Source organism: Amphibalanus amphitrite, unplaced genomic scaffold (genome assembly GCF_019059575.1).
Source record: "Amphibalanus amphitrite isolate SeventyFive unplaced genomic scaffold, NRLGWU_Aamphi_draft 001464F_arrow, whole genome shotgun sequence".
NCBI classification, from domain to species: Eukaryota; Metazoa; Arthropoda; class Thecostraca; order Balanomorpha; family Balanidae; genus Amphibalanus; species Amphibalanus amphitrite.
The window spans coordinates 1-27,694 of NW_024882957.1; the positions used below are offsets into that span (position 1 = coordinate 1).

Below are 27,694 nucleotides of genomic sequence, written 5' to 3' on the forward strand. Positions count from 1 at the left end.
TATATTTTCCTTGGCTATTCCCAGGCGCGAAATCCAGTCATTTCCTAGCTAGTGAGCCCGACCGCTGACTGCCGCTGTTCCGGTGTTTATTTCTAGGTGCGGAGTTACCTGCAGTCGCAGGTCACCTTCTTCCACCAGGGTGACGACCTCTGCAAGGATCTAGATCCCCAGTTGAAAGCTATTGGCGCCCAGGTGAGACTAGCCGTCACACGGATATGTGTAGTATGGTGTAGTGTTACCGGTGGGAATCGGTGGTGGGAGGATGAGCCGTTATCACCCCCGCCGGCAGTCGCTAATGCTGTGTTTGATAAAATGGCTATGTCGCACAATATTTTCAATGTTCATTCCGGCTCATGGGTCGCACACTAACGACACCTAGTTTGTGTATAACCAGTGCGGCTGGCTCAGTTGGTCCTTCGCTCGAATGCAGTTGATTCCCACGATTGTCGTTATAGATCACCCGTCAGTGGATATGACAAACATGGTGCTCCTCTGGTGAACTCCGTTGTGGTGACATTCTGGGCGGAGCACTGTATGTATGTTCTTCTCTTGACCCCTCCCCCCCCCCCGGCACCGTCAGATTGAAGAGCTGCGCGCTCGCACCAAAAGCCTGGAGCAGCAGCTGGAGACGCGGCACTCCGCCGTCACCCACGAGGACGCGCTGGCCTCTCAGCACCGACCGGTACCGGCCCCAGACGGAGGCGTCTTCATGGAAGGGTACCTCTTCAAACGAACCACCAACGCCTTCAAAACGTGGAACCGGCGCTGGTTTACTCTGGAGAATCATCAGCTCAAATACCGCAAACGAAGCGGTGAGCGAGGGGAGGGGCTGGTTACAGCGGTTCGTGAAGATGGGAAGGGGTGGTGTGTTACATTTCCGACAGAGATGCTGTGGGAGATGTGTCTTTATTGCAGTTTTTTCGCATTCTGGTTGGGTTCCGGGCTGCGCCATCGTAGGTGTGGAATTATTTATGTAGGGGAGGGTGAAAAGTAAAAATCTAAGAACTGTTTTAGCTTGATTAATTGAAAGAATCATTGACGTCGTGTCCTTCATGGTGTTAGATCATATGGTTTGACAATTACTAGCCTGTGACCCTGAGGCGAAGCGCTGACTTGACCTGCCCTTACTTCGCTTGGGGTCACCTGACCGGTGTCCCAAGTGGAGGCCTGGCCTGACCGATGACCCGAGTGAGGACCTGACCTGACCATTGGCCCCCAGGTGAGGATCTCACGATGATGGAGGAGGACTTGCGACTTTGCACGGTGAAGCCGGCGCCGGACATCGACCGGCGGCACTGCTTCGAGGTGGTCTCGCCGCAGAAGAGCCACGTCATGCAGGCTGACAGCGAGCCCAGCTACCGACTCTGGGTGGAGGCGCTGCAGGTGGGTAGAACTAGGGAGGTTTAGGGCTGACAGTGAACCCAGTTATCGACTCTGGGTGTAGGCACTGCAGGTGGAAAATCATCGGGCTAGATAGGGTGATGGATAGGATAAATCGTGACCGAGTCTTGCTCGTGTCCATTTTTTATGTACAAGATCAAGACGATCTTCCTCTCTCTCCCCTTCTCTGAGTCTCTGCCTTCGATTGCACTAGTAGCGACCGCACCTACCATCTTCGTTGACCTCTTCCCCTGCCCTTGGCAGGCGGGGATCGGTGCGGCGTTCGACCGGCCCTCCAGTCGTGCTGCTGCCTCCGACAATCGCCAGTCTCACGCAGGCGGCGGTAGCGGCGGCGGCGACGGCGGCGCGGGTGAAGAGCGCCCGCCGCCCGCCCTGCGCACCCAGAAACGCTCCAATGTGCTGGAGCAGGTGCGCCGGATCCCCGGCAACGAGCGATGCTGCGACTGCGGCGCGCCCGACCCCACCTGGTCCAGCATCAACCTGGGGATCACGCTTTGTATCGGTGAGAGAAATGGGGAATCACGATTGGCCAGAGAGTCTTGGCGTGCGGATGGGAGGGAGGTCAGTTGGGGAGTGAAGCCAAATTCGTCATTCTTGTGGCCCGTCTATGATAATATTTGGAGCTTATTAACTTTTAGGGGTGGAACCCAGAGGCCTTGAGGATGAAGAGCAGCATACAATTTGGCTTGCGGTTGTGGCTATAGCAAGTCAATTGGCAACCGGCAAGTGGCCACGCCGTACCGGACAGATGCTGCCATCTGCCTGCAGTTTGCTTAACTTTGATACTACGATGTTGCGATGTTGATGATGGTGATGATGTTGCGATGCTACGTTGTGATGATACTACGATACAACGATGAAATGGTCCTTGGTGACACCGCTTTGACGACGTTTTTCAATTTCTTATTGCTTGAAAGTCATCTGAAGTTAATGCCGATTTCAGTGGTTATCATTGTCCCACCGTAAGCTGACTCTCCCTGAACCGTGTCGCCTTATCGACAGAGTGCTCGGGCATCCACCGCAGTCTTGGCGTGCACGTGAGCAAGATCCGCTCTCTGACGCTGGACGACTTCGAGCCGGAGATTCTGCGAGTGTTTGCCGAGCTGGGCAACACGGTGGTGAACAGAGTGTACGAGGAGTGTGTGCAGGAGGGCTTCCAGCGGCCGGCGCCCGACTCCGAGAGGTGAGGAGGACGGGTGGTAGACGGGACAGATGACGAAAGGGGAGGTGGCCGGTGGAACGTATGAGTATAATTGGTGGGACGATGAGATGAGGGACTTGACGGGTGAGGTGTCAGACATGGAATAGAGTGATAACTGGTGATGGATGGGAGATTGGGAGATACTTCGGAACATCGAACAGCTCATAAGGGCAGATGGGCGTAGGCATGATGATGGTAGACGGCAGTGAAAGTCTGATGACTGAACGGCGCCACAAGGTTATTGAACGCCATCTGCTGGCATTCTAGCCGTTTGGCCATCGGCCTGTTTTTTTTCCAAACTTGAAAGTTGTACTTGCCGTGGTCTAACCTCGCCTATGCTGCTATGATCATCGCTAGTCACAAAGCTGATATTGACGTTTCAGTCTATTCAGTCTCCGCAGCTGCCTTCTCTCTGACCGGCTCTCCGTCCGTCCATGTCCTCAGGAGTGTGCGCGAGGCGTGGATCCGGGCCAAGTACGCTGAGGTGCGCTTCGTGCGCCGGCTGCCGGGCTCGGCAGCGCCGCCGGTGGCCCGCCGCTGGAGCGTGCGCCGTCTGCGGCGACGGCCGCGCAGCGCCGAGCGGCCGCACCGCCGGCGCACGGCCGCCGCCGCCCCGGCCCCGGCCGCCGGGGACGCGCCGCCCGCCAGCTTCAGCGCCGTCATCATCGACGGCGGCGGCGGCGCGGCGCCGTCGGCGGCCGACCGACTGCTGGTGTTCGGGGAGCAGCTGGCGGGCGAGCCGCCGCCGCCCCCGCCGCCGCCGCCGGCCGCCGGAGACCCCCTGGAGGACAGCAGCGGCTCGACTGAGGGCGAGGATGACTCCCACCCCGGTCAGTGGCTCTGTGGAGGCTCGTCGGCCTTGGGGGGTTTTAGTGATGAAGGATTGAAGGGGTGTACCGGAGGAGGGGGATGGAGGATGATGATACACCGCTAGACAGCGTAGCCAAGCTCGCGCCGATGACCACAGCAGTACAGGCACCCTAACCGCGCGAAATCGTCATCGGAGCTCACAAATTAGAGAAAATCGTAGAAAGTTACGTTATGATAGAAAACAGTATGCTATAAACTTTGTTTGGTCATAAACAACTGAAGACATGTTTTAGAAGCGTGTTTCAAAAAGTGCCTATTTATTTTGAGCACACTTATCTCTGGATGTAGTGCCAGCAAAACCTTTGCAAGTTACCAAGCATTTTCTAGTAACGAAACATCCATAGTCCATACCATTGAAAATTGTGTCATTTTGGAATGGCGCCGTGATCTGCATTGCAATCCGGTACGCTATCTTTACGAGTTCTTTAAGATTGTCTTGAGTGTTTTACACTCAACTACCCCCAGATAAATCGGCTGGTGTGAACCGAATGTGCTATATCTTTCGATAATGGCTATGAAATATGTTTCATGTGTAGTTTTTTCATTTTGAATCCACATAATATATTCCACCTCGGGCAAACATGGCCATGTAATTCTAGGATCCATTTTCCTCTGTTGACATTATTCGAATATGCGTCAGGCATTGGGAGCCCAGCTCCAACCTCAATCATTGATGGGTCTGGGTTGATTTACAATCTTACAACCCATACAGCTGATGACACATACCTATCCTAAGTGAGCTCTGGTGCCTCAGTGTTGTCAGATAAGTGGCTGTCACGCCGCCTAAAACGTGCTCCGTGAGTGTGTATAACTGGGCTTAGTTTACGCTATTGATCAAACACAGACGTTCCATAGAGGGCATCCGGTGGTGAGATCATTCATTAACTGTGGGTTTTATTTAACGTAGAGGCTCATTGACATTTAAGGTGTAATTGTAGACGCTGTCTCTGAACGTCTTCATACTGTCACTTCAACCATATCAATTTGACTGACATTATCCTCTTCGACTCTATTTCTTTTTTATAACTTTATTTTGCCTACCAAAGGCTTTGCGTGTTTTTTTTTTTACATTGATCAAATACCACTTTCTTTCTTTAATATCGTTAGTTATCATTTAATCTCCTTTGGTTCTCTAGTTAGCCTTACTTCTTATAATTTTTATGGTCGCCTTCGTCAATTTTGGTTCTTTGCGTTGCTAAAGGCCGCCCCACACTGGACCTCGCATGCGGGTTGCGAGTTTTTGGGTTTTCGGGTCTCTTCAAAATTAAATAATACAATCTAAGCTGAGTGACTCACAACACCATGTAACAAGCGAGTCTGCATGTTTTTAGCTTGTGAGCCACCTTGCATCGCATTTCAAAGGTTGATTTTGAGTCAACATTCAATTTTCCTCGCTGCGAGGTCTGCGATTTCTGCTAGGTTTGCGTGTTTTTGGTTGGACTCGAATTTTGGTTCGTTGCGCTGGTATTGCGACTATATGTAATTTTCTGAAGGTGTGAAGGCCGCCCCACACTGGACCTCGCATGCGGGTTGCGAGTTTGCGGGTTTTGAGTTTGCGGGCATAATACCAATCCATATGTAGAGTGATTACACCGTTCCCTTATGGTAACTTCATGGATGCAATGAAGCCGGTACACCTTCAGAAAATTACATATGTATAGTCGCAATAACAGAGCAACGAACCAAAATTCGACTCCAACGAAAAACCCGCAAACCTGGCAGAACTCGCACACCTCGCAGCGGCGAGGCAATCAAAAGTTGATTATAAAAAAAAAACTTTTGGAATGTGATGCAAGGTGGCTCGCAAGCTAAAAACATGCAGGCTCGCTTGATAGATGGTAATGTGGGTCACTCAGCTTATATTGTATCATTTGATTTTGAAGAAACCCGAAAACCCAAAAACTCGCAACCCGCATGCGAGGTCCAGTGTGGGGCAGCCTTTAGTCAGAGTTTGTGTATATTACTCACCCGCATGCATAGTGTGATGTATAGGCGTATATGAACTGCTATGCATCGGGACCGATAGTTATATAAACTCATTTTAACTGATAGGTACCACGTAGCTGGGTCATGCCGTTATTCAAACAATGATATCATTCGCTCTAATTATGAGGGGTAAGATCAAACAAAAAATAAACGTACATAAAATGAAAAATCTTCCTCTTCCCGAAATATAGATCTGCACGTGCGGCAGTAGCTAACATTTTTGCAAGGACTTTTTTGGATGATTTTGGTGCAGTATGGTATGGTATACGTTACTTACCTGGGCCCGTTGGCACTGCAGCTACATAAAGATAAAGTTTTATTTCACACACGGGTGGGCAAGACGGAACCGTTGAAGTTTGGCGGCTGGTGGCCAGTGATTTGAGCCTCTATAATATGCTGGGTCAATAGGACCAAAATATACACAGTCCTCACACATTCAGTCGTAGGCTGAATTGATTGCATCAAAGTATCATTTATAGTTGCATGTATGCTGCGCAGATCATACTTAATACGCACTTGAGATCGTCAACCGACTAGAAATGTTTGATTCTTGCTTTATAAACACGCCACTTTCTGTACTGCGTTCTTAAGCGCTTAATTCTTTTTATACATTCGCATGTGTTTGGTTGCCCTTTTTCGCATATTCTATCACGATGTCGGATTCTGACGGCTATTTATACCATTTTCAACGTTTTAGGATTGAATGGAACTATCAGTACTACGTGAGCAGCTTTGAGCCTGCCTGGCAACTCCAGTCGACTGACGCCAACGGAGAGAGTGTGCTTACATTGCGAGAAAGAAACAGCCGTTAGCTCCCACCGTATTCCCGCTGGTCCCAGGTTGACGTCAAATGTCGCTTACTGGTACACACAACCACCGGCAGCTTATCGCTGACAAGCATACGGGAAGGGTTTCGTCGTTGGGGTGGCTGTCGGGTTTCTGGGAACGTTCTGTCCTACCCCCGACTGCCGCCGGTCGAGTGTTGACCGAGGTCACTTAGAACCGCTGTCAGTGTTTCTGCTACGAGAGACCTCGTATTCTGCTACGATAAACATTACAGACCTCTTATTAAGTTCATATGAAATGAGTTAACCCGCGCGGGGCTGGGGGGTAAATTTTACCCCCCCCCCCCCCTCGCGAATTTTTGCAATATCTCAAAAAACGGCGGCGCGCAGCGCCGCCAAACTTTCAGTACCTTTTCTTACATCAATTTGACACGTTCCCTGAAAATTTGAGCGAAATCCGTCGGAAATTTTTTGAGAAATTGACGTTTTAGTGACGTCATGTTCGCCATTTTCGCCTCAAAAACGGCAAAAGTTCAAACGCCGCTAACATCTTCATTTTTAAAGGAATCAAGACGTAACAAAAAAGGATATACGTAATTTTACTTTGTCTATCAAATGGCTATCGCGGTTTTTTGAAAATTTTGGATTTTGGCCCAAATTTTTTCAAAGAACTGACTTTTTTGGGAAAATAGCTATAAAATCAAAATTTTTGAGTATATCGAAAAAACCGGAATATATGTCAGAGAAGTGGTCTATGTGCACCTACATACCAAGTTTTAGAAGAATCGGTTCAAAAATGTGGGAGTTATTCAAAATTGTATGACGTCACGACACACAATTTTTTGAAAAATGACTTTTTTTGGCAGTTCTAGACCTCGTACGGAAACAAAAATAGCACCATTCGATTCGCCGTGAAAAACTGCATCAGATAGACACCTTTTTAGGCCTTAATAACCAACTTCAAAATTTGACCTCACTTGACCTGACCTTGACCTGACCTCGACCTGAAATTCATCCAGAGGTGGTCCATATCACTTATTGAGTGTGCCTATTGAATTCTATGAATAAAGTGACCCATAAAACATGTGTCGCACATGCCCTTTTCTATATTTTGTTTTTGGTGACCTGACCTGACCTGACCTGACCTTGGCCTTGACCTCTGAATGATATTGTATGCAACGAATATTGTCTTGGTAGCCTAAGAACACGTTTTGGGCGATCAGTCTCAGTCCATGACTCCATTCTTCGGCAACTACGGTGCAAGGCCGATACTGTAGGAACTTGCAATTTGTACCCTTGGGCCTTGACCTGACCTTGACCTTGACCTCAAACTTAAAATTAAGTACATGTTTTAGTTGTTCGTGATGAGATCTTTCGATTGGCGTTTGAATTTTCAAAATCGGACCATTAGTTCGGGAGATAACAGGGGGGGGGGGTAAAATTTACCCCCCCCCCCCAGCCCCGCGCGTTCGGCTGGAGACCCCAGCCCCGCGCGGGTTAAATATGAAAATTTAGTTAAATTCAGCTAAAAAACATCACAATTTCTATCAGATTCACCTTATGATCGGGGAATGTTCCCGACACTCCCCACTAATGGGCCCCACCCAAACAAGCCCCTCCCCCCTCCCCCCGGTCGGCGCAAAGTGTCGCCGCTTTAGTGGTGGCCCGGATGCTGCTCCATGTCACCAGTCGCCCCTTTCCCCGAACCCAGTGCGACAAAAACGGACACAAAACTGCGCCGCAGGGCTGACAAAAACTCCTCTGCCGCAAACAGTTTGAGCAGGTTCCGAGAACGGAGTGGAGGTTCGCCTGGGAGGGCGATGGTGCGGTGGGGTGGTGCCAGTTCTCTCACTCAGGGTCCCCCGGTTAGCAGATGACTGACGTGGGCAGGTGGTAAGCGTGGACAGATTCCGACGGTATCTAATTGCTGGTGACGGGCGCATAGAGGTGTTGGTAGGCGTATTGGTGGATACTTTAAAATACGCTATGTGGGTAGGATGGAGGCATCTTTATTTATGGCTTGATATTTGGTTGAGAATTGCTGAGACTTAAGAGATCTTAATTGGTGTGACCCGATGGGAATGCGTTGAAAGCAGCTGATAAAGTAGTTACCGCACAGCAGTTGTTTTGCGGCCGTCCACCGTGATTCTACGCTGACGCATGCAATACAGATATATGTATAGTCGATCATAAGCTTTTTCCGTCCTCACGTTGTGGGAGTACCTCACGTTGTCATCTATGTGAATTATCATACGTAATGTCGCCGTTTGACTTTGGGTTACGCTGTTATGGACAACGGTTCAGAAATGTTTTTTCAATTGCCAAGTACGGGTTTGTCTTCTTTGAGACGGCTATAGTAATTGAGCTCATCAAAAGTGTCTGACTTACCGAATGCACCGTGTTGGGCACGTCTTTGCTTTGACTTGACCAGCTGTCCTGACCCGCAATGACCTTAGTTGACCCGCTGTGATCTGACCTGCTGTGGTCTAACTTCACGGCTGAACCGCCGTGACCTAACGACTGACCCGCTATGACCTAACAGCTGAACCGCTGTGACCTGACGACTGACCGCTGTGACCTGTAGACTAACCCGTTATGACCTGACGACTGACCCGTTATGACCTGACGACTGACCCGTTATGACCTAACGACTGGCCCGTTGTGACCTGATGACTGACCCGTTGTGACCTGACGACTGGCCCGTTGTGACCTGATGACTGACCCGTTGTGACCTGACGACTGACCCATAGTGTCCTCCGCCCACAGACCCGGAGGTGATCAGCTCCCTCCACCCCAACAGTCTGCTGTACAAGGCGGCCGAGGCACACAACCTGCCGGTGATGTGCGCCGCCCTGGCGCTCCGGGCTGAACCTAACTGGCAGAACACGGCTAGGAACGGCGGCACACCGCTACACGCGGCCGTCACCAGCGTGAGTGTGTGTGTGTGTGGGGGGGGGGGCTGATTGGACCCTACGCACACCTCCACCGTCCTGTGCTGTTGGTCCTGTGACGGGTGACCTGTATATGCTGTCGCTGCGTATTTTGGATGGGAGCTGCGCAGTGGCGACCGCTCCGGTTGTTTTCGGCTTACCAGGGACCAATGTCCTGCACCTTCGTCTTTTCAGTCTATTCAGCATTTCCTCTGCTACTTGTGCAATGCAACCTTCATTTCTCTCGTAAAAGAGCTGTATTACATGCTGCTTATTTTATCCCCATCTAATACCGAACCAGGATCTAGGTTTTGATGGCTTGGCGCCTTATACCGCGGGTATTATCTACGGTATAAGGTAATGACTGCCTGCAGATCTGTATCACGCATATCCGCCCATCTTTCTTTCCCGAAGAAGTCTCTCTACCCTCTGTATTAACTCGTCCCCTCAATCCCTCAGTGAATCCCCTTCCCTGCTCAGTCAGCTGGTGCTGATCGGAACACGAGCCAACGCGCACGCCTTGTTTGCGAGCTCACCCAGTGTGGGAGGAAAGCCACTTTGCAGATGGGAGCACGGCAGTGCAATTTGGGCTGCGAGCGTTTCTCTGCTGTTGTCGTGTTTTCGCATCAGCTGGGGCGCTGCGTGTTTTGGACGGCAGCGTAGTGGGCTACCGCGGCTCCGATCGTATTCGGTTTATCAAGGTCCAGTGTCGCCGGGTACCGCAGCTGGACGTTTTTTTCGAATCGTGCTGGACTTCAATGATTACGGCGTGTCCGAACCGTCAAAGGTACTGTCAGTAATTGTTTACTCTATTGGTTAAACGCTCAATAACCTTGAGTGGTTGGATGATCGCAGATGCGTTATCAGGTGAAAATGCGTACAAATTCTCGTAACAGATTCATTGTTGTTTACTGCAGCCAAATCTCAGGTGATGTCGCTAAATCCTATCCATGCCACTTGGTAACATTTCTGGCTGCTGCGGTCGTGGTTGGTAACACCGTCGGTCTATGAGGGGGTGACAGTTGGTACTGCTCCTTCTGGCTGTCGAGTGGGCCACTTGGGTCATGGAGCGCGCTGCTCGACGTGCTGTAATCGTCTGTTGAGTCAATAAGTGGTGGCATAAGGGCCAGTAATGCAGTGTTAACAAAGCAGTCACTGCCGAAGAGATCCTTTCCTCCAACCACTTGTGTTCTGCAGTTGGTATGTTAGTGTTTGTGGGGTTATTTCCCACCAGGAGGTTGACTGAGGAGGCTCAGAGCGCCTGATAGTATTATTGTAACGCGGCCGATTTGTATGAGAGGATTATGTCGTCTTGAAAGATTTTGCGGGTTTCTGAGTGGGGCATAGGAATGTATATATTTATGCCCTCTTACATAAGGGGGCTCTGCTCAGGTCAGGTTTGGTATTATTGACGGCTATTTTGTTGGATCGGATAAGCTGTCGTCAAGGTGGTGTTTGCTGGGTCGTTTCTGCCCGTGATTGTGTACATACTACCACCGTCAGTGTCAAAAGAATTGCATTTCCTGCGCCCCTTCTGTCTTTAATGCATTACACTGGCGCCTGTTCTCAGCATTATCGTCTAATAACGGATTGTTTCTGTTAGTTTTCTGTAGTTTTAGGTTACCTGGCTTATTATCGGATTGTTATCCGCATCGTATCTGCCTGTGTGTCTCCATGCCAACATACCTACTATGGTTATTTGCGTTCCTTTGTTGCCTCGACTATGAAATCGGTCGTTGGCCGAATGATTTGACCTTCGGGACTCTTTCCTAGTCTGACATGACCTGACCTCTTTGTGTACACTGTCTTTTGCGAGACTTGACCTGCCCTGGCCGAACGATCTGACTTCTAGCCACGTGCTCTGACCTCTAACACGACATGACCTCCACCCCTGTGACCTGACGTCAGATCGTTGTTTTCTCAGGGCTCTGTAATGGCGTGCCTGCACCTGCTGCTGAACGGCAGTAAGCCGGATGTGCAAGACTCGGCCGGACAGACGCCACTGCACCTAGCCGTCTCAAACGGTGAGCTTCAGCGACTCTGTTTATAGTTGAGGAATGAGGATAGTCTCGTATGAGAGAGTGGGTGATGGTGAAAGTTAGTGCACGAATGAGACAAGACACGTGTGTATTTAAAGTGAGGCTTGAAAGTAGTGAAGAGCTTCTTGCTCTGTGGACGACGCCTTGGGACGGCGCTCGATCAGAAGTTCAGAAGAAGCGACTGGCTATGTAAACGGGTGTGAATAATGTGATAGGATCTGTAGCTACTCGAGTCCTTAACTGACTCATGTGACACTTGGAATGGTATTGGATGGGGTCGATGTCATATTTTACCCTAGCGCCAAGATTTCATTGTGAAATGGACTCCCACTCGGATTGCGGATTCCCATGTTCCGAGTCGCACAGTCGGTAGAGCGTGGCGTCGCTGCATTACTTTGCCACCAATCATTTTACCAATCAACAATCATCCAATAGCTGAGTGCTTGCGTCAAATGCGCCTCCGGCACTCCCAACTTCACAACCCAACTTCAACAGCCAGCTTCTGCACAAACCCCGTCATTCAAACTCTTGAGAGGCATTCCTTTGTGGATATCCAAGCCTTTGTCGGCTGATTAAATGTAAACATACCGGTGCATACCCTGGACATGCTGCTGATCGGTGTAAACTTCGACCAGTCTGGGTCTCGGCTGATTCGTCCGTGTTATGTCTCACACCGTCGCAAACCAGACGTGACTCGGAAGTAGGTAGCGTCGGAGGTCATCAGGCCACAGATGAGTGGCGTGTGTACGGTGGGATGAACTCATGGCTCTGTGACGCTCTTAAAGGCCTTCAGACTGGCGAAATGGACCTTGTCTGGCAAACGGGGGTTAGTCATTGGCCACGAATGGGTCTGGGTGTCTGGAGTTGCGGATGGAGAGGGCGGATTGACGGGTGGTGTATGTCAATAGTGCGGTCAGAGGAGGCCTTGGTCGAGTGTACGCCAGCTGGGGATTGTGTAACGATGTCGGCTATGACCGATGACGTCACTAGTCATGGGATGTAGTGACGTCACGAGTCACGGGTTATGGGCGTCTCCACCCGTGCCTGTCTCGGAAATCACATCATGGCGCCCGGTATTGGCTGGTGCGGCCGGGGTAGGGATAACGTCAGTACACACCATACACACACAGTGTAGTCAGAATTGCAGTAGTTCACGTCACCGGACCTCCCTGATGAAAACAGAAACCCAGAGTGTAAATATACAAAACATGACGCACGTAGGCGCCCTTGACTCATTTCTCTGTTGCAATGTTTTCATCGTTCTGTTTTATTCCTTTTCTTACTGGAGACGGGGGAGGGATTATGAGGATTTAATGTGTAGGCCAGGCTCAGTTTAATGCGTCAGTGGATATTCTACCGACTGTTGGCGCATTCGGAATCGTTTCATCACAATTGTTTGGCCGAACCTCCGCAATTTCATACGGATAATCATCTTTGAATGACAACGACGGCCAAATAACCGACAAAGCACCTAATGTAGCGTTTTACAGCAACAATCGCTCCGAAGAGCACGATAATCTATGATTGTTTGTTCCATTGCCGACCTGCGTTCCCGGGCTGTTGACAACGGCTTGCAAGGGGCCGCTCTGACTGTTTAGTGGCTCTGGTGACCGCTTGTTTGATAGATCACATCATGCCACGATCAGCCGCTGGAGGTTAACCGAGGCTCATTATCCACTGACTGTCCCGTCGAACCGCCGGGGATGAACGGGAATTCACCATGTTAGAACAATTCCTGGTCTCTGACTGCGGCTGGCTAGTTATATAATGGTCGCAGCTGTCCATGGACGTTAGATCAGCATGCGACATTGTCTTTTTTTCCTCGATTGGGATATCACTGATCTGATGTTATCGATATCACAGTTTTCCAACATTGTTCTACTCAGAAAGTTGTTATCGTTCGTGACTGCTCTTTTGATGCTTCCTTCCCTTTCTTCTTTCATAACAACATCTTCTTCTTCCCTTCCCTCGCCCTCAACACCTCCGCTCATACTCTGGCTCCGGTACCACCGTGGGGCCCGCTGCGTCCCTGCGGCGCCCCTGAGGGGGCCCCTGACCTGTCGGCCAGACGTGCGGCCGGCTGACAGGGCGAGTGATGCCAGCACCACTCCGTGCTCCGGCCGCCCGGATTCAGTTTATTTTCCGACACCTCCGGCCTCTCGCAGGGAGCTCTCGGTCGAGCGATCCCTGGAGGCCGGACTCTGTCTGTCGGCAGAGTCTGGGGCCCGGAACGGGGGCGATAGGGAATGATTTGTGTCGTACGGAGGTGGTCGACGGCCGTTTGTTGTGTCTGTGATGTCATCTGAGGTCGCCGTACGACGATGGGAGGCCTCAGTACACAGAGTGGTGGGTTCGTAGGTTGTACCGAGGAGTCGTTGAGGATAATACACCGTGGAGTAAACAGACAAACGGTGCAGCCTGTTTATGACCAGCCCCGCGTCATTGTCGGAAATGACAAGGTCGTGAGACTGGCGATGGCACACCGGGGGGGGGGGGGGGGGGGGGCACCTGAGAGAAACGGAAGGAGCAGATTTTTGTCCGCTGTTAACACCGGTCGAGCTCAGTGCGTGTGGAGTACACTGATGGGCAATGGGCCGGGTAGAGTGTTCGCTTGCGTCATGTGCGATTGTATTCCTGCACCAACAGTGGCTCAGGAAGTGCTTGTTGGTGTGTCTCACGAAGCAGTAAGCATCGTGAGCTCCTACATTTACCGTAGACACATGAACATTCAGCAAGAAAAGGTGCCTTACATTATTGCTGGAACATTGGCGGTAGATCCGTTTGTAAGGGGCGTGGATCACTTCGCCCATGATCTAGGGTTAGTGTCGAGGGCTCTTGGTAAGTTGTTACGCTCTGTAACCGGCACTGCCTCCCACGCAGTCTTGGACACACTGCCGAGTTTGCTGATCCAATCAAGATTCTTACAGATAGATCCAATATAGTTAATAGTTATCCGTTGAGTCGCCCACGCGCACGTTTTTTCGTTGCCTTGGGATCTCCCATTCAACGGTGCTGACCTGTCTGGCTCATCCACTAAACTCTGGCTCATCTAACGCGCGATCGGTGACATTGACATCTGTATTGTGCCGCCTGAACAGTGAAAAACACGAAAGGTGATTTTCTGCCTCGCAACACACTTCTTTTAGTGTTCTTACCGATGGACAGCGGACACAATAACGTGACTTTTGAGATAGTCATCGTTCTTGCTCTTTTTGCGCATGCGCTTGTACTTATTTAAAGCTTGTGAGATTTTCTAGGCGCGGTCATTCAATGCTGTTGATCTGCCGGTTTGCTATTTCTGAACTATAAGCGGCCCTTAGTTCGTCTACTAGTATTCTGCGCTCGTTTGGATGCCGATCCACCGCTGATGAATCCACCGATACGGCCACCGGGGATGGACCACGTCTGGCTGACCATTCTGTCCGCCCTCGGTTCGCAGTTCTGTCTCATTTCCGCCGACTGTCCGTCTGTGGAATGCCCGTCATGGGCAGGTATTGTCCGCCGAACGTGACAGGGAGTCCATCGCGGCTCGATGTCGGTCGTATTGCGGCCGTTAGTACAGTGGGTGATTGAGACCATCAGTTGGTAGCGTGCGGCCTATATACGGCCTTGGCGTGCGGTACCGCTCGACAGGTATAACGCTGAATGACCGCGCCACGGGGAGCTAGTGGTGGAGAGAATGACGGCGAAGTCCCTAGAGTGTTAGCGACACACGTGCTGGAGACGACGGACGGAGGGACCATGGGGTGTTTTGCATGTTTGGTGCTACCATATAGTCCACTTGAAGGAGTTTTGACTGACCTCTCTGGATTTCGGTCACAAGCTCGTTGATACTTAAGGAGCTCTCCAAAGATGGAAATAAACCGAATTATATTGGAATTCGTTAACACTTCTTTTGCGATTTGTTGTGCTCGTATTCTGGCAATAATTTTGCTCCGTTGCAGATGTGCCATCATCCACTGAGCGTATGTCTTCCCAGTTTTAGAGCTCTTTCTCGTTGTTGCTTTCATATTTCATATTGCATCGGACCATGCGATGCTGCAGGTAGTTCACCAATGTTCCGTTTCATGCTGTCCCTCGCGTTGACCCGATCCTAGCTGACCCGAGCCATGTCTTCCCGAGAGAGCGTGAGCCAGGTTTGTGGGGGGATGATGCTGACCCCGTGACCCCAAGCTAGCTCAAGCCATGCCTTCCCCAGAGAACATGGGTCAGGTGTGCGTGCTGCTCAAGTACAAGGCCAACCAGCGGATTCGGGACGACGCTGGCCGAGACCCGCTGGAGATAGCCGTCAACAAGACCAACGCAGACATCGTCACACTGTGAGTACACGATCCGCAGGGCCGAGCCCGTGAGATCAGTCGGCTGCCAAGTGCCTACCCAATGTGGCCACTGTTCAGCATGCCAAAACTACCAAATACCAATTACGGCGCTTGGAACTTGGCAAACTCCCAAAAATATGCGCTGAAGTGCCCGCCTGCAAAAGGCAAGGACAACACACAGGCGCTGAACACTGAACACGGAATATTTTCATGCAATCATGTTCTCCCGCAATCGTAAGGAAGATTGTGGTACCTATATCTATTAGCAAAAGATCATGTGTTAATGTGCAATTTTTATTACAAATTTTATCTCAGAAATAGACACTTTGATACAGAAAATAAATATGCATGTGCTAAAGCACTCTGCCAAAAATCCTGGCATCACTATCTCACCAGCATCCTTATGTGACAATTTAATGTTTGGTGAATTATTGCAAAAACATACAAAAGGAATCGGTGTTTGCTGCGCGATTCTCATTCAGATTCCATTGGTTATTGTTTTGGTACTGGTAGCGTTCATGAGTAACCCACCATCCTCCTGAAAACATGTGTGAGTGTTTAACTGTTGGTAATAGTTTCCTTACGGGCAGTTAGCTTCTGAAAACGTTTAGCATGTTCAATGTTGATAGTTGACGTGCTTCGTCGCACGCAAAACCGGCGGGCCTCGGCCGCAAAAGGCGTAAAAACAAACACCCTCCCGACTTCTAGAAACTCAAACTGTTAGCCGTCGCTATAAAAAAGTCGAGGCTCGTTGTGAGACGGTCGACTAAGTGTTTGTTGTCCGAAGTGAGCGGGCAGAACTGTCTCTCTGCGGGCCCTGTGCGTCCTCCCTGCCGGCGGGCGCCGATTCCCAGAAGCCTGGCCATCCGCTCGGCAGTGTTGTTGCAGGCCCCCTAATGGACGTTTGGTGACGCACAAGGTGTCGCACTACCCGCCTGTCTCCGGGCAGACCGGGGCGCGGAAGGAACAGGCGAGTTGGTGACGTGCGGCAGCTCGCAGAAACGGAGCCTTCTGCGCCGCGCCGGCTCGCAGGAACGGAGCCTTCCGTGCGGCGCCCGGGACGGCAGAGTGTTAGTCGTTGCGGCTCAATGATATCTCCGGTGGCTGGCGCGTTAGAGAGTATATTTTCTTTGGTGAAACTTGAGCGGTAGATGTGGCGAATGGCGAGGACTGCGGACTGCGGGGCGATGGTTGTTTCTTTTTATTTGAATATTGAATGTGATTACTTGATCGGTTCAAGCGTAGTGCACCCAATGCGCATATTTACATTGTCTACCGCGTCTTGCTGTGAATATTTGAGTTTTCTAACCCAATTCTCAAACTGAAGCTTGCATGGCTCGAATAAAAATATATGTTGTTATTACTAACTTAATTTTACCCTCGAGCTCAATAACCCTAAACTTAGGGGCCTGTAATGTATGTGTATCGAAACATATTTTTCAGCCAGCTGCATGTTTTACCCCGCGCCACATTGACACTTCTTGTAGGGCTTGTGTATCGCAATAATTGCGCTACCCATTGCTCTGCTTCACCCTTTGCTCAAGAACATTAGTCGGTTTGTGTGTCTCTAATCGGCTGAGAGTAACGACACTACATACCTACCTACGCGGGCTTTGCTGATCCCGCCTTCCGGATGCGAGTGAGCGCCACTAGGGAAAACCTTTCCTCTGACCCTTGTTCTCAATGACCTTCAATAAGTGCCCGCTCCCCTCCTCTCAAACCGGGTGAAGTGCAGCTATTGAACCTCTCCCGACTCGCCGACGTCCGGTGCTCCTCCGCCGGCCACGCTATGGAATTTCCCCTCTCCTCTCTCCCTCTCTCTCCTCCCCTCCTTCTCCTTCTCCTCTCCGCTGTCTCCAGGCGGGCTGCCGCCGGTGCGTGCGAGGCGTGTGCGTGCCGCAGACACGCACACCCCGTGTGTGGTATGTCCATATCCGCTGGACGTGCGGAGCCGTGGAGCGGACCGGCCGCGCACGACGCGAGCCATTAGATGGCCGGTGGATAATGGGTACGCGCTATGGACCCGATAGCTGATATTTGTTGGAAGAGCTGGTTTTTGATAGGTGACCGTGGTTTTTACCTTTAGAGTCCGTGAAGATGTTATTATTTCGCTTAAATGTGGTGAAAATGTGGTGGGTTCTTCTCGGAGTGTTGAATTAAATGGCAACTGTGTCACAGAAACACAGAAGGCAAACTTTGCAGTGTATGTTCACTCATTGCACAATGCACTGCATGGCAGGACTGGCCGATTCGGAGACCTTCCCGATGCTACCCCAGTCGGGTATACACAAGGCGCCTCACTATACATACACACACCATGCAGGCTGCCGTCCGGCTTAACAGCGCCAGGTTGAAGGTTCACTGGTTCGACGCCGGCTGACACGTGCCCAGACATGTGTCCAGACTCCAGACCCATCCAACCTTGTGCAATATGAACTCAACCCCGCTGCCCAGTAAAGTAATCTTGGTGTGTATGTCTGTTGGAGGCCCCGGTCGCACACGGCATCAGTAGCTGACTGGCCCTGCTGGGCCATGTAGCATGATGGTGCGGTTTTGTAATGTCTCACAAATGTTGTGAATTTGTCCTACTGACGAAAATTGTCATTTGGCGCTCATGACATCTGGGGAAGGATGTTTTCCTCAAGACGAAACACTATCGTAAGAACAATGATTTCGATTGCATGCATAATACCATGTTGAAAACTTGATGCAATGAGGCAGACTCAAGTGAGGCATAGGTTTTTAGAAACTTGAATTATCGAGGACGTTTTAGATGAATAAACGGGACCTACTATGATAAGTCAACTGATACAGCCGACAGACGGTGGGAAGCGGTGGTTCGCGCCTGTGTCGCCCAGGCAGACCGGCACACCAGGTCACGGGCTCCATCCGGAACCAGAGCCCGTGGGGTTTCCGGGTACGGGGTGCAGCGTACGGACCTCTGAACCCAGCCGGCTGTTGTGGGTTACTGAGGACAGTGTACAGGTTAAAAATCACCAGACGCTGGCGTGGAATGTTTGGCTGGCCATTGGCACCGCTGCTAGGTCCAGTTGTGACCAAATATTGTGGGGTATGATTGGTCACCAGATACAGAGATGGGCGTGCCTCTTTAGGAGTCAGTTCATGGCCAAGTCAATAGATAATAAATGGTTCCGTCTAAAAATCTGTTGACTAGGATAGGCAAAGGCTCGTTTACCAATGGCCATCAGAGAACCGGAATAAGGTTGAGCAATAATGTGTGCGGCTTTTGTCGGCTTATTAATACTTTAAGGGCGTAAAGCGGCGGCATTGTTCATGTCACACTCCACCGGTACCCCGACAGATCGCTCCGTGTAATCTTATGATGCTCGTCCCAGATGTCTGGAGAGGGTCGTTCAGGAGCAGTCGAAGAAACGCAGCTGCGCATTCCTTTTACGGGAGGAATTGTACGGATTTGCGGTGGTGTACTAGAAGCATCCTGTGCCCTTAGATACTGGTTTACATCATTTGATTATCGTTGGCCATGTCAAATTTTGTGAGAGAAGTGCCGGGTTTCAACATCACTCAGACGTAGACATAAATTATCGAGTCGGTCTGGCACTCATTACCTAACTCGTAGCGTGTTTCCAGGAACCGCTAATACGCACCATGGAGACGCAGCGTTTCGGCGGTGTAACTCTCCAGTCCCCTCGCCCTGATCGGTAAACGTAGTCGCCGTTCCTGCGTGCCGATAGCGTGTCGCCACTCAGTGTAAACGGTCTGTCTGGCCGACCGGGCGCGGGTCGGCCGGTCCCAGGGTCCCTTGGGGCCCAGACGGACGAGGGGCCCATCGGGGGCGGCCCACGCCGGTACCCAGAAGGTCGCGGCGGATACTGCGGGTCATGGCAGGTCAAACCGAACTCTGTTATCAATACAGCGGTCGGCTGTCTGTAGGGCCCCGCGATGTATGTGGATTGGGCGCCGGGTGATATTTATTCAGCGATCCATTGCAGACAGGCACCGTCTGCGTGGATGCTAGTGGAAAATATCTTTACGAAGGCCTTGAAATTCTTTTTATTAGGTCAGGTCGTTGCCAGGATGATTTTATCGTATCCAAATTGTGTCTTATGTAAGACGAGTTTGATCGATAACTGGCGCGAATTACTTGCAAATTTGTGGTAGCATCTGCATTAGCTTTGCGGCTCACTCGGGTAGATGGTTTTGAATGCTCCTTGCTTTTACCATCGTAAATTCGGGTACAAAAAAAGACCGTTTCTCCCCATTAGAAATGACCGGATTTATCGCCCCCGGCCCCATGTACGAATACTTAGGACGTTGAACTGTTGTTAATGACCCTGAAAAGCATGCACGTTTCGAGCCGACCATCACAGAAGTTACGAAGGTCCTGTGACGCACGTGCGAATTATGTTCGAGTTGCGCTGAAGTGTCCGTGGGTGGATGAGTTCTGGCGGATGCCTGGCCCGGGTCTATTTCAGTTCAACAGTTGCCGGTCGCCGGTTTCACTCCTGTCCTGAATCGAGCCTGCGGTGGCACAACTTTGAGAAAACCTCTCAAGGTATGCGAGTGTCGGAGTTTATGAATGGGACACATGAAACAAGAAGTGAGCTCTAACACAGAGGTAGGCTGGTAATAAGTCTTTGCACTGATGGAGTGAGTTGTCGTGCAGCCCGTGACCCCGTCGCTCGAAGGCTCTAAAAGCAATGCTCACATACCATCTCGGTCGCCGCTCCTAACACGCAGCGCATTGCTACTCAGATGCGTCTCACTGGTAACGTGTCGTGTTCTCAGTGATCTCGGATTGCTGGGTGCCATCTGGTGCGTTGATTCCGACTATGTAGGGACTGCGTTAATAATAAGTCGACCATTTCCATCAGAGAATTATGTTATATCCTGAGGGCGCTGTTCGGAGGGGTCCATCAATGGGACGTGTTCAGCTATGAGTATCAGTCATCCGGCAGCGTATCAGAGACGACAATGCGGTGCGGATCGCCGCGCCAAGAATACAATAGAAGGCAGGCAGTGGCGTGCCGCTGAGATGTCTAAAGAGGCGTCGCTCGGTTCGTAGGACTGGAAGCGGAGGTGGGGGTGGCACGTGGGAATAAAAGGCCGGCCACGACGGCCGGATTTCTGAGAGTTCGCCCAACAGACCGATCACCGATGGAACTCGTCAGAAACTCATTGGTACCCGTAAATGACTGCAAATGGCTAGTCGGAGCATACTGAAATGCTTGTTATGTAATCAGAAGTATCTGGGCTGGGGTATTCAAAGTTGTTATTCCGAAACAATCATGCATGTTTCACCATCCAACAAATGGCGTGGAAGGAAAATGGAAATATGTATGCCTCCTCCCCTTCCCCTGCCACCGCCTGTTCCTGACAGGTAATTCAATAGCTCTGAACAAAAATGTCAACCTCAACTCAAACGTTCGGCCAGTAAAACTACCAGATCATAACCGGGGCATCCCTCTTCGGATGAAAGACTTGATGTGAAGATAGTTACAAGTCTGATTGGTCTTGAACTTGGAAGAACAGAAAATGGACCAGAAAATGTAGCGGTAACTGGAAGGAAATGTAACTATCTGGTGGAGGAGATACTGAACTTATACTGAAAAAAAAAACTGATAGGCCGTGTTTGGCTACGTGTATGCGTCATTGCATGTGGTCTGAGGTGGCCGTCTCATTACGAGTGCCCACCAGCGGTCGTGAGAGCGCGTATGTGTCCGATCGCTGCCGGTGGTCGACCCATCTCTGTCACAGGCTTCACCACGCGTTTCCGGTGGCGAGGTTCCGCCCCTCGGAGGGCGGTTGGTCGCTGACGTCACTTTCCATCGCCCCGGACCCCCGAGAGCGCCCCTCGGATCGCGTGTGGTCGCGGCGCACCGCGCTGCCGCCCCTCCAGAGGCGATTATTTTCATAGGAACTGCCCTGTCAGTGGCGACAGAGGGCCAGAGGCGACATTGACCCACAATATTGACTCTGGGAATAGGTGCGGGTGCACTGGGGCGGCGCACCCCCGAGAGGTCATCACCGGTCAGTTTCGGATCACACCGGTCCCAGGGGTGGCGGTGCGCAGATTTCTGTGTTTGCGGGCGGGTCCCCTGAGACGGCCATGGCCGTTAGATCCCGGCACCGGCCCCGTGCCTGTCGACCTGCCGGTCAAAGTCTAACATCAGCTGCCTGGACCGGCCGATACACGCGGCTCCGCGGGCCGCTATTTTCCGCCGCGGATGCGGTGCTCTCTTGGCCGTCCCATCGCGCTCCGCCAGCAGCGATAAGCGGTGTTTGCGGCCGGGGATGGCCTATGCCAGCTGGGGTCTGTGATAGGGCTCCGTGGGAGGCGAGGCACACCTCACGAGCTGCATCGCTCGAGACACGAGCAGATGTTTGACGGTAGACGATGGATTATCCTTCCAGTCTGGAGCTTGAATTGCTTCACCCGTGCCCGGTGCTAGATGACATGAATGAGCCACACGAACTTCTTGAGCATGTTTTGATAAGAAGACAAACCATCGAAGGGCTTGATCTTTCGGTTGCATTTCCTTTGTAGGCTTTGTAGGACTGCCGCTTGCTTTGACCACTGCTGACCTCTCACACTGTTTCACGTGTTTCGATCCCCTTTCCATTGCTGTATCCACATGGCTTGGATGGGTATGCGTGTTCAATCTACTGGCTGCTCCGAAGGCTTTCCCGAGTCGCCGGCGGCGCTGGGCCGCCCGGGCCGCCACGCGCGCCTGTACCGTGCCCCACGAACAGGTGTCAGTCCAACCAGCAGGCCATTACAGGTGGCTCAAACGGCCCTAATGCCGCCGCGACCGGCAGTTACACAGCATTTATGGCCGCTATCGGCGTGCGAGGGCGCGAGAAAAACAGGTAATAGCCGACGGTGGCGTGGTGGAAGCTGGTCAGTCGCCGCTGTCCGGTGGCCGGCCGGCTTTTTGCCGGTGTCCGACGGCCAGACGCGGTCGGTGTTGAGAAGCGACTGGCGAGGCGTATATTCCGCGGTGTGTGAACACTTCAGGCTGTAACGGGGGTGCAATTGTTAAATATTGGCAGATGGTCGGTGATTAGAAAGATACATGCTACTAAGGATGGTAGGTACATTCATTTTGTATATTTTTTGTGATATGTTAAAACACCAAGAAAGCACTGTTTACCAAATGTTCGGCACAGCTCAACTCATTTCTCGCCACTTAGCGTTTAATTTCACGCCGTTAACTCCTATTTATCAAAAGCCTTGCAGAATGCTGTTAGGCTGGTCGAGTGTAATGAATCGATACTATTTCTTTCTCGTGCTTTGAAGTGAACCTGCTTACTGTCAGTGTATTTAACTGGAATTTCCCACCGTTTTAGTTCTTACTGGACTTTCAACTGTTAGTAAACTACCAGCCTACAATCCCGTGCCTTTTACCAGACGATATTTATGTTTTGGGGTGAACGCAGACAAGACTTTGACCTAGCGTACCTACTACGTCGCGTCAGTCTAAAAAGATGCCCTCGTTCGTGTGACGGCCGGTTTGTTTGGAAGTGCGCCAGCGCCGACTGTCTGTGGCGGCGCGTCGGCCGATCACGTGCTCTGCGTGGTCGTTCCACGTGACGCCGACAGCGGCGGCGGGTCGTTTATAGTGGGAGGCGCCAGCCGCACCACGCGGCTGACACGGCGCACATGGGCCTGTTCGCGGCGCCTCTGACCGCATCGGGATGGTAGTGCGGCTGGACTCGATGACGAGTCCTCCCTCCCATTTTCATCACCCATTACGGCCGGGGAGCGATAAATACAGACCTTGGCTGGTGAACGAGCAGCTGTTCATGTCTACGGCGTTATGATGTAAATCGAGCCCTTTTACCATGTGAACAGGTGCTGCTCTGAAGAGGTATAAGGAAAAATCATAATCTTCCCTCCTTTCCCCATAGCTTGTCGAGCACAGTGTGGCCAAATTGGTGATGTTGCGGGGAAAGTCACCCCCAATGAAAAGTATAATGACATCCTCAGAAATTTTAAAATTACATCATCACGACGTTTTTGTCGTGAAAGCATACCTAGTGTAGGAATAAAGACTAAAAATGTTCCAATGTACGATTCGCACCGTCATACTTGTGCTGTCGCGCTTGCAATGTTTTTTTAAACATCTTTAATGACAATATTTGGAGTTTTTTGTACTTTCCGCCAGAACTTGACGTCAGGTAAAGTTTTTCCACATTATCTGTAAAAACTGCACCTAAATTGAGGCTGAAGACGAGTTTTTTGAAAATAGTGACATCCTCGTACGACTTTTTTATACATCCTCCCCCTATCGCTAAACCAATTTGGCCACACTGGTCGAGCAGGATTGTCGTGTTTACTTTCATAATAAATCATTCCTTATGTAACTTATCTCCACCGTTTCCGTTTGTATGGACCGTCTCACATGACGCCATCGGCCAGTCATCAACTCTGGAATGTTCCATATCGCCGTATCCAAGCACTCAGGGTGTCAATGTTTGAAGAAACCCAGCTTGCTGTCGGCTCTAACGGTCTGCCCGGACTCTCTCGCTCCGGGAACATCGCATTAATGGGGGATGTGCTCCGGGCCATGTCGCTGAGAAAGGTACAAAATCGAATCAAATTGTTTTGTCGCGCGTTGCTGTTTTGATCTTTATCAACGTTATGCAATAATGGGATATTTTGTCCAACTTTCCGATACATACTTATCGGCCAATGATGTGTTCGTGTTGATACTCTTTTAAACGTCTGAAAATGAATGAAGTGGCTCAGTTTTGATAGATGCAATACCAAGGCTGCGCTCGCAAGGAGTAGGCATTCCGTTCCACGTGCTGAAGCCCAGCTGCCGGTGCGATACCAATCCAGAGGGCAATGTTCTGCACGTGGTAAATCAGTCTCCCCTCCCTGAGTGACTGGTGGGCACACACCGGGTAGTGACCTGCAGTGGTCCCCTCCCTCCCCTCTCACTACGCAGGTCTTATCGTCCTTGTGCCGTTCTGTCTGTCATCCCCTTTGGTTATCTCAGTCAGGCCACCCTGCGCCGGTTACCAATCTGACCACGCAGCGCGGCGCCGGCACAGTCATTCTTTGACGTCAGAGGAGCAGACACGGCCTTCTCGTGTGTAACGCGGCGCGGAATGTGTGCCGCCGAGTTCCGACCCTGCCCGGCCCGTCGGCCCTGCCGCAGCATGCTGAGAACAGAGAGTGATGCCGTCAGTCGGTCGGTATTTGGTAGCGTGCCTCGAGATGCGCTTTCCTGTCTCGGTAACCTCGTCGGACGTAACCGGGTTCCCTCTGTGACGTCAGACAACCCCGCCGAAGACGGAGGGTCCCTCGGCGGCCGGGCGGTGTGCGCTGTTTTTGCGGCAACCACCTCCCCTGGGTCTCTGTCGACACAATAACACACCCGATGAATGGGAGGGCTTCCTGGACTTCCGAGACCGCTGATCAAAGGCGCCCCGTTTTGGCCTTGTCGATGGGTTCCGCGAAGGTGTTAGAAAAATAAATGAAATAAACCCTTATATAACCTTAGTGTTTTTGCGTTCCTTCGAACACTTAGCCACACAATCACCTCTACACAGAAAACATGGATGAACACTTACAGCTGGGTCTCCCTCCCTCCCTCCCTCCCTCCCTCCCTCCCTCCCTCCCTCCCTCCCTCCTTCCTCTCTCCTCTCTCTCTCTCTCTCTCTCTCTCTCTCTCTCTCTCTCTCTCTCTCTCTCTCTCTCTCTCTCTCTCTCTCTCTCTCTCTCTCTCTCTCTCTCTCTCTCCCTCTCTCATATCCCATCGCAAAATTCATGGGCGTGACGCAGTAAAACATGCAGCTTTTCTTCGCTCCCCCTCCCCCTAACTGACGCGCCCCTTGCTCATGTGTCCCCACTAACTGACGAGCCTCTTCCCCCTGCCTCCCCAGACTGCGGGTCAGCCAGCTGCGCGACTCGGACGCCGACATCGGCGACGACGACACGTTCAACCAGGTGGTGCGCGACTTCTCCCTCCGGGCCTCAGACGCGCCGGAGACGCTCAACCGGCGCTCGGCGGTCGACTTCCCCCCGCCGGCGGTATCCGCGGCCTCGCCCGAGCGGCCGCTGTCCATCCCCTCGCGCCCGCCGCCGCCGCCTCCGGTGCAGCCGCCGCCGCCCCCGGCGCAACCGCCTCCGGAACAGTAGGTGACGGTGGACCTAGTCAGGACGTGGTCGGTAGGTAGGTGGGTGAGAGTGCCCTGAGATCACCCCATAGTTAGCTGGGCTCTCGGTACGTCTAAGCTGAGTTTGTGACATGTAGTGGTCGAACTGGGCTGGTGGATCGCGGGACAGTCGGCGTACCCAACCCATTCAAGACACAGGCCCCGGCTGGTTGGACAGACCAGCTCCCTGCTGACGGTATAGCCCGTCCCCGTCTCCGTCTCCGTCTCCGGCTAACCTCAGTCGTAGCGGAGACTGACACTGCTTCCACGAAGACCTGTAGCGGCCGCCTGAGTCTACTGCTGGCGTCTCCCAGCTCTAGCAGTACTCTGCTGGGTGTCATCAAAAGCTGCTGTGTCAGTCCATGAGAGCCCGCGTACCTGTGATGACTGTGCCGGCGGTGGTGGGGACAAGACCGACCTACCACTCAGGAGCCGTCGTTAAGTTACCCGGTACCCGTGAGCACCGGCTGCCATCGGTTATGAAAGATGTCCAGTCTCATTTTATACAGCCGGGCGAAGGAGAGGATAGCATCAGGAGAGGGGGGACGGAGTCTATGCAAGACAGTGCAGAACCCACATGTAGGCTTTATCAAATATGCTGTACGATCGTCATTATTGTGAGTATTCTAGGTAGTTAGTTTCGAAGTTTGAGTCTGAGTGAGTAGAGGCCTTGAGGAGAGTTGGGGACCACAACTCGTGCTTTGTTTTATTTCTTTTTGCTTATCATGGTCGCTTAGTTACATAATTGCATTGTACTGAGCTCCTTAGCTGCCTTGTATTTGGCTTATTCACGGTCTCGCAAAATGTTGTGGTCGTTAACCGTTTTCGCTGCTTTTGTATGCTACTCATGACACCGAGATATTTTTCTGAATGGGTTTCTTGACGACCAATCGTGTGACCGATTTTGTTATGCGGCTTAAAGTTTCATACCATGACGATTATGCTCATATAAGGGGTGCATCAGCAATTATGCAGTGTCGTATGCTGTTTTTCACACCAAAATGGCAGGAACGAACTGATATGGTAGTCGTTTCCAAGTAGTAAGTACTTTTTGTTTGATAAAATGTTTCAAAACTCGCTCATTGCTGGGCTTCCAATGAATGAGCCGGATGGTGACTGCTGAATGCTGGTGTCGGCTTTGGCAGTGCTTGTGCCTATTTTATACCACAGCTTCGTCCTCGGCTTGGCGTGGCTTGGACGGCTGTCAAGCGCAGGTCCCGGATCTGAAAACCGCCCCCGTCTTATATCACCGTGTCTTACTTCCTTGAACTTCTGCCACCTGCGGGTCGGTGGGAAGTTTTACCCATCAGCCGGCGGCCTATGTCATGTGTGTGGTCTCGGCCGGTGTATCCATGAGAGTCCATGTATCGCTCTGTGAACTGTCTGACAGTGTATGACCGACGAAGTGCGTCCGAGGACCGGCGACGCTCCGCCCGTCGCGGCCGGTGGGCCGGCGTGGCCCAGTGATCTGAACGATATGCCCCGGCGTCCCTGACCCCGGGACAGTGACCGGTAACCCGCGCCGGACTGGCTGTGACCCGGCCGGCCGAGAGTCGAGCATAGCTGACCAATGGGCGCTCCAATACAGGCGGTGCGACGGCACAGACGCCAGCTAAGATCCCCCATCGTGATACACAGTTGGGAACCCCCGGCGCTCGCTATCTCAGCCGATCTAGCTGTGTCTCTGAAACTGCACCGCCTACCTCAGTGAGCGTGCCCGGTCAGATGTGCTCGACATGCGGCTGTCTCAGTAGCGGAATGGTACTTAGTTGGGTCCCAGAGCCGCGGGCGGTGGGGCCAGTTGTGGCGACCCACCTGTATGTCAGGCTCTGGTCTCGCATGAGGGACCGGGGTGCTCATGTATGCTCTGTATATGCATGTAACACGGATACTTATAATATATGCAAGTAACCACTTTTGCTTGTTTGAAACGGGGATCCTGCTGATACGTTCCGTAAATCATTGCAGTGATGGAGTGATGCAAGATAGGCCGTTTGATATTGAACTTAAAATGTCA

At 51.6% G+C, this 27,694-nt stretch overlaps 1 protein-coding gene across 1 annotated transcript; it reads left to right on the forward strand.

The window, feature by feature from the left end:
• Positions 1–96: 96 nt before the first annotated feature.
• On the forward strand, positions 97–27,593 carry LOC122373233 (arf-GAP with coiled-coil, ANK repeat and PH domain-containing protein 2-like; the record flags this gene model as incomplete). Its single annotated transcript, XM_043351083.1, has 10 exons — positions 97–192; positions 581–812; positions 1,220–1,383; positions 1,645–1,903; positions 2,404–2,584; positions 3,047–3,432; positions 9,010–9,173; positions 11,098–11,197; positions 15,411–15,531; positions 25,405–27,593. Coding segments are annotated over 10 exons (1,959 nt in total), but the record flags the coding sequence as incomplete, so codon positions are not given.
• Positions 27,594–27,694: the final 101 nt, after the last annotated feature.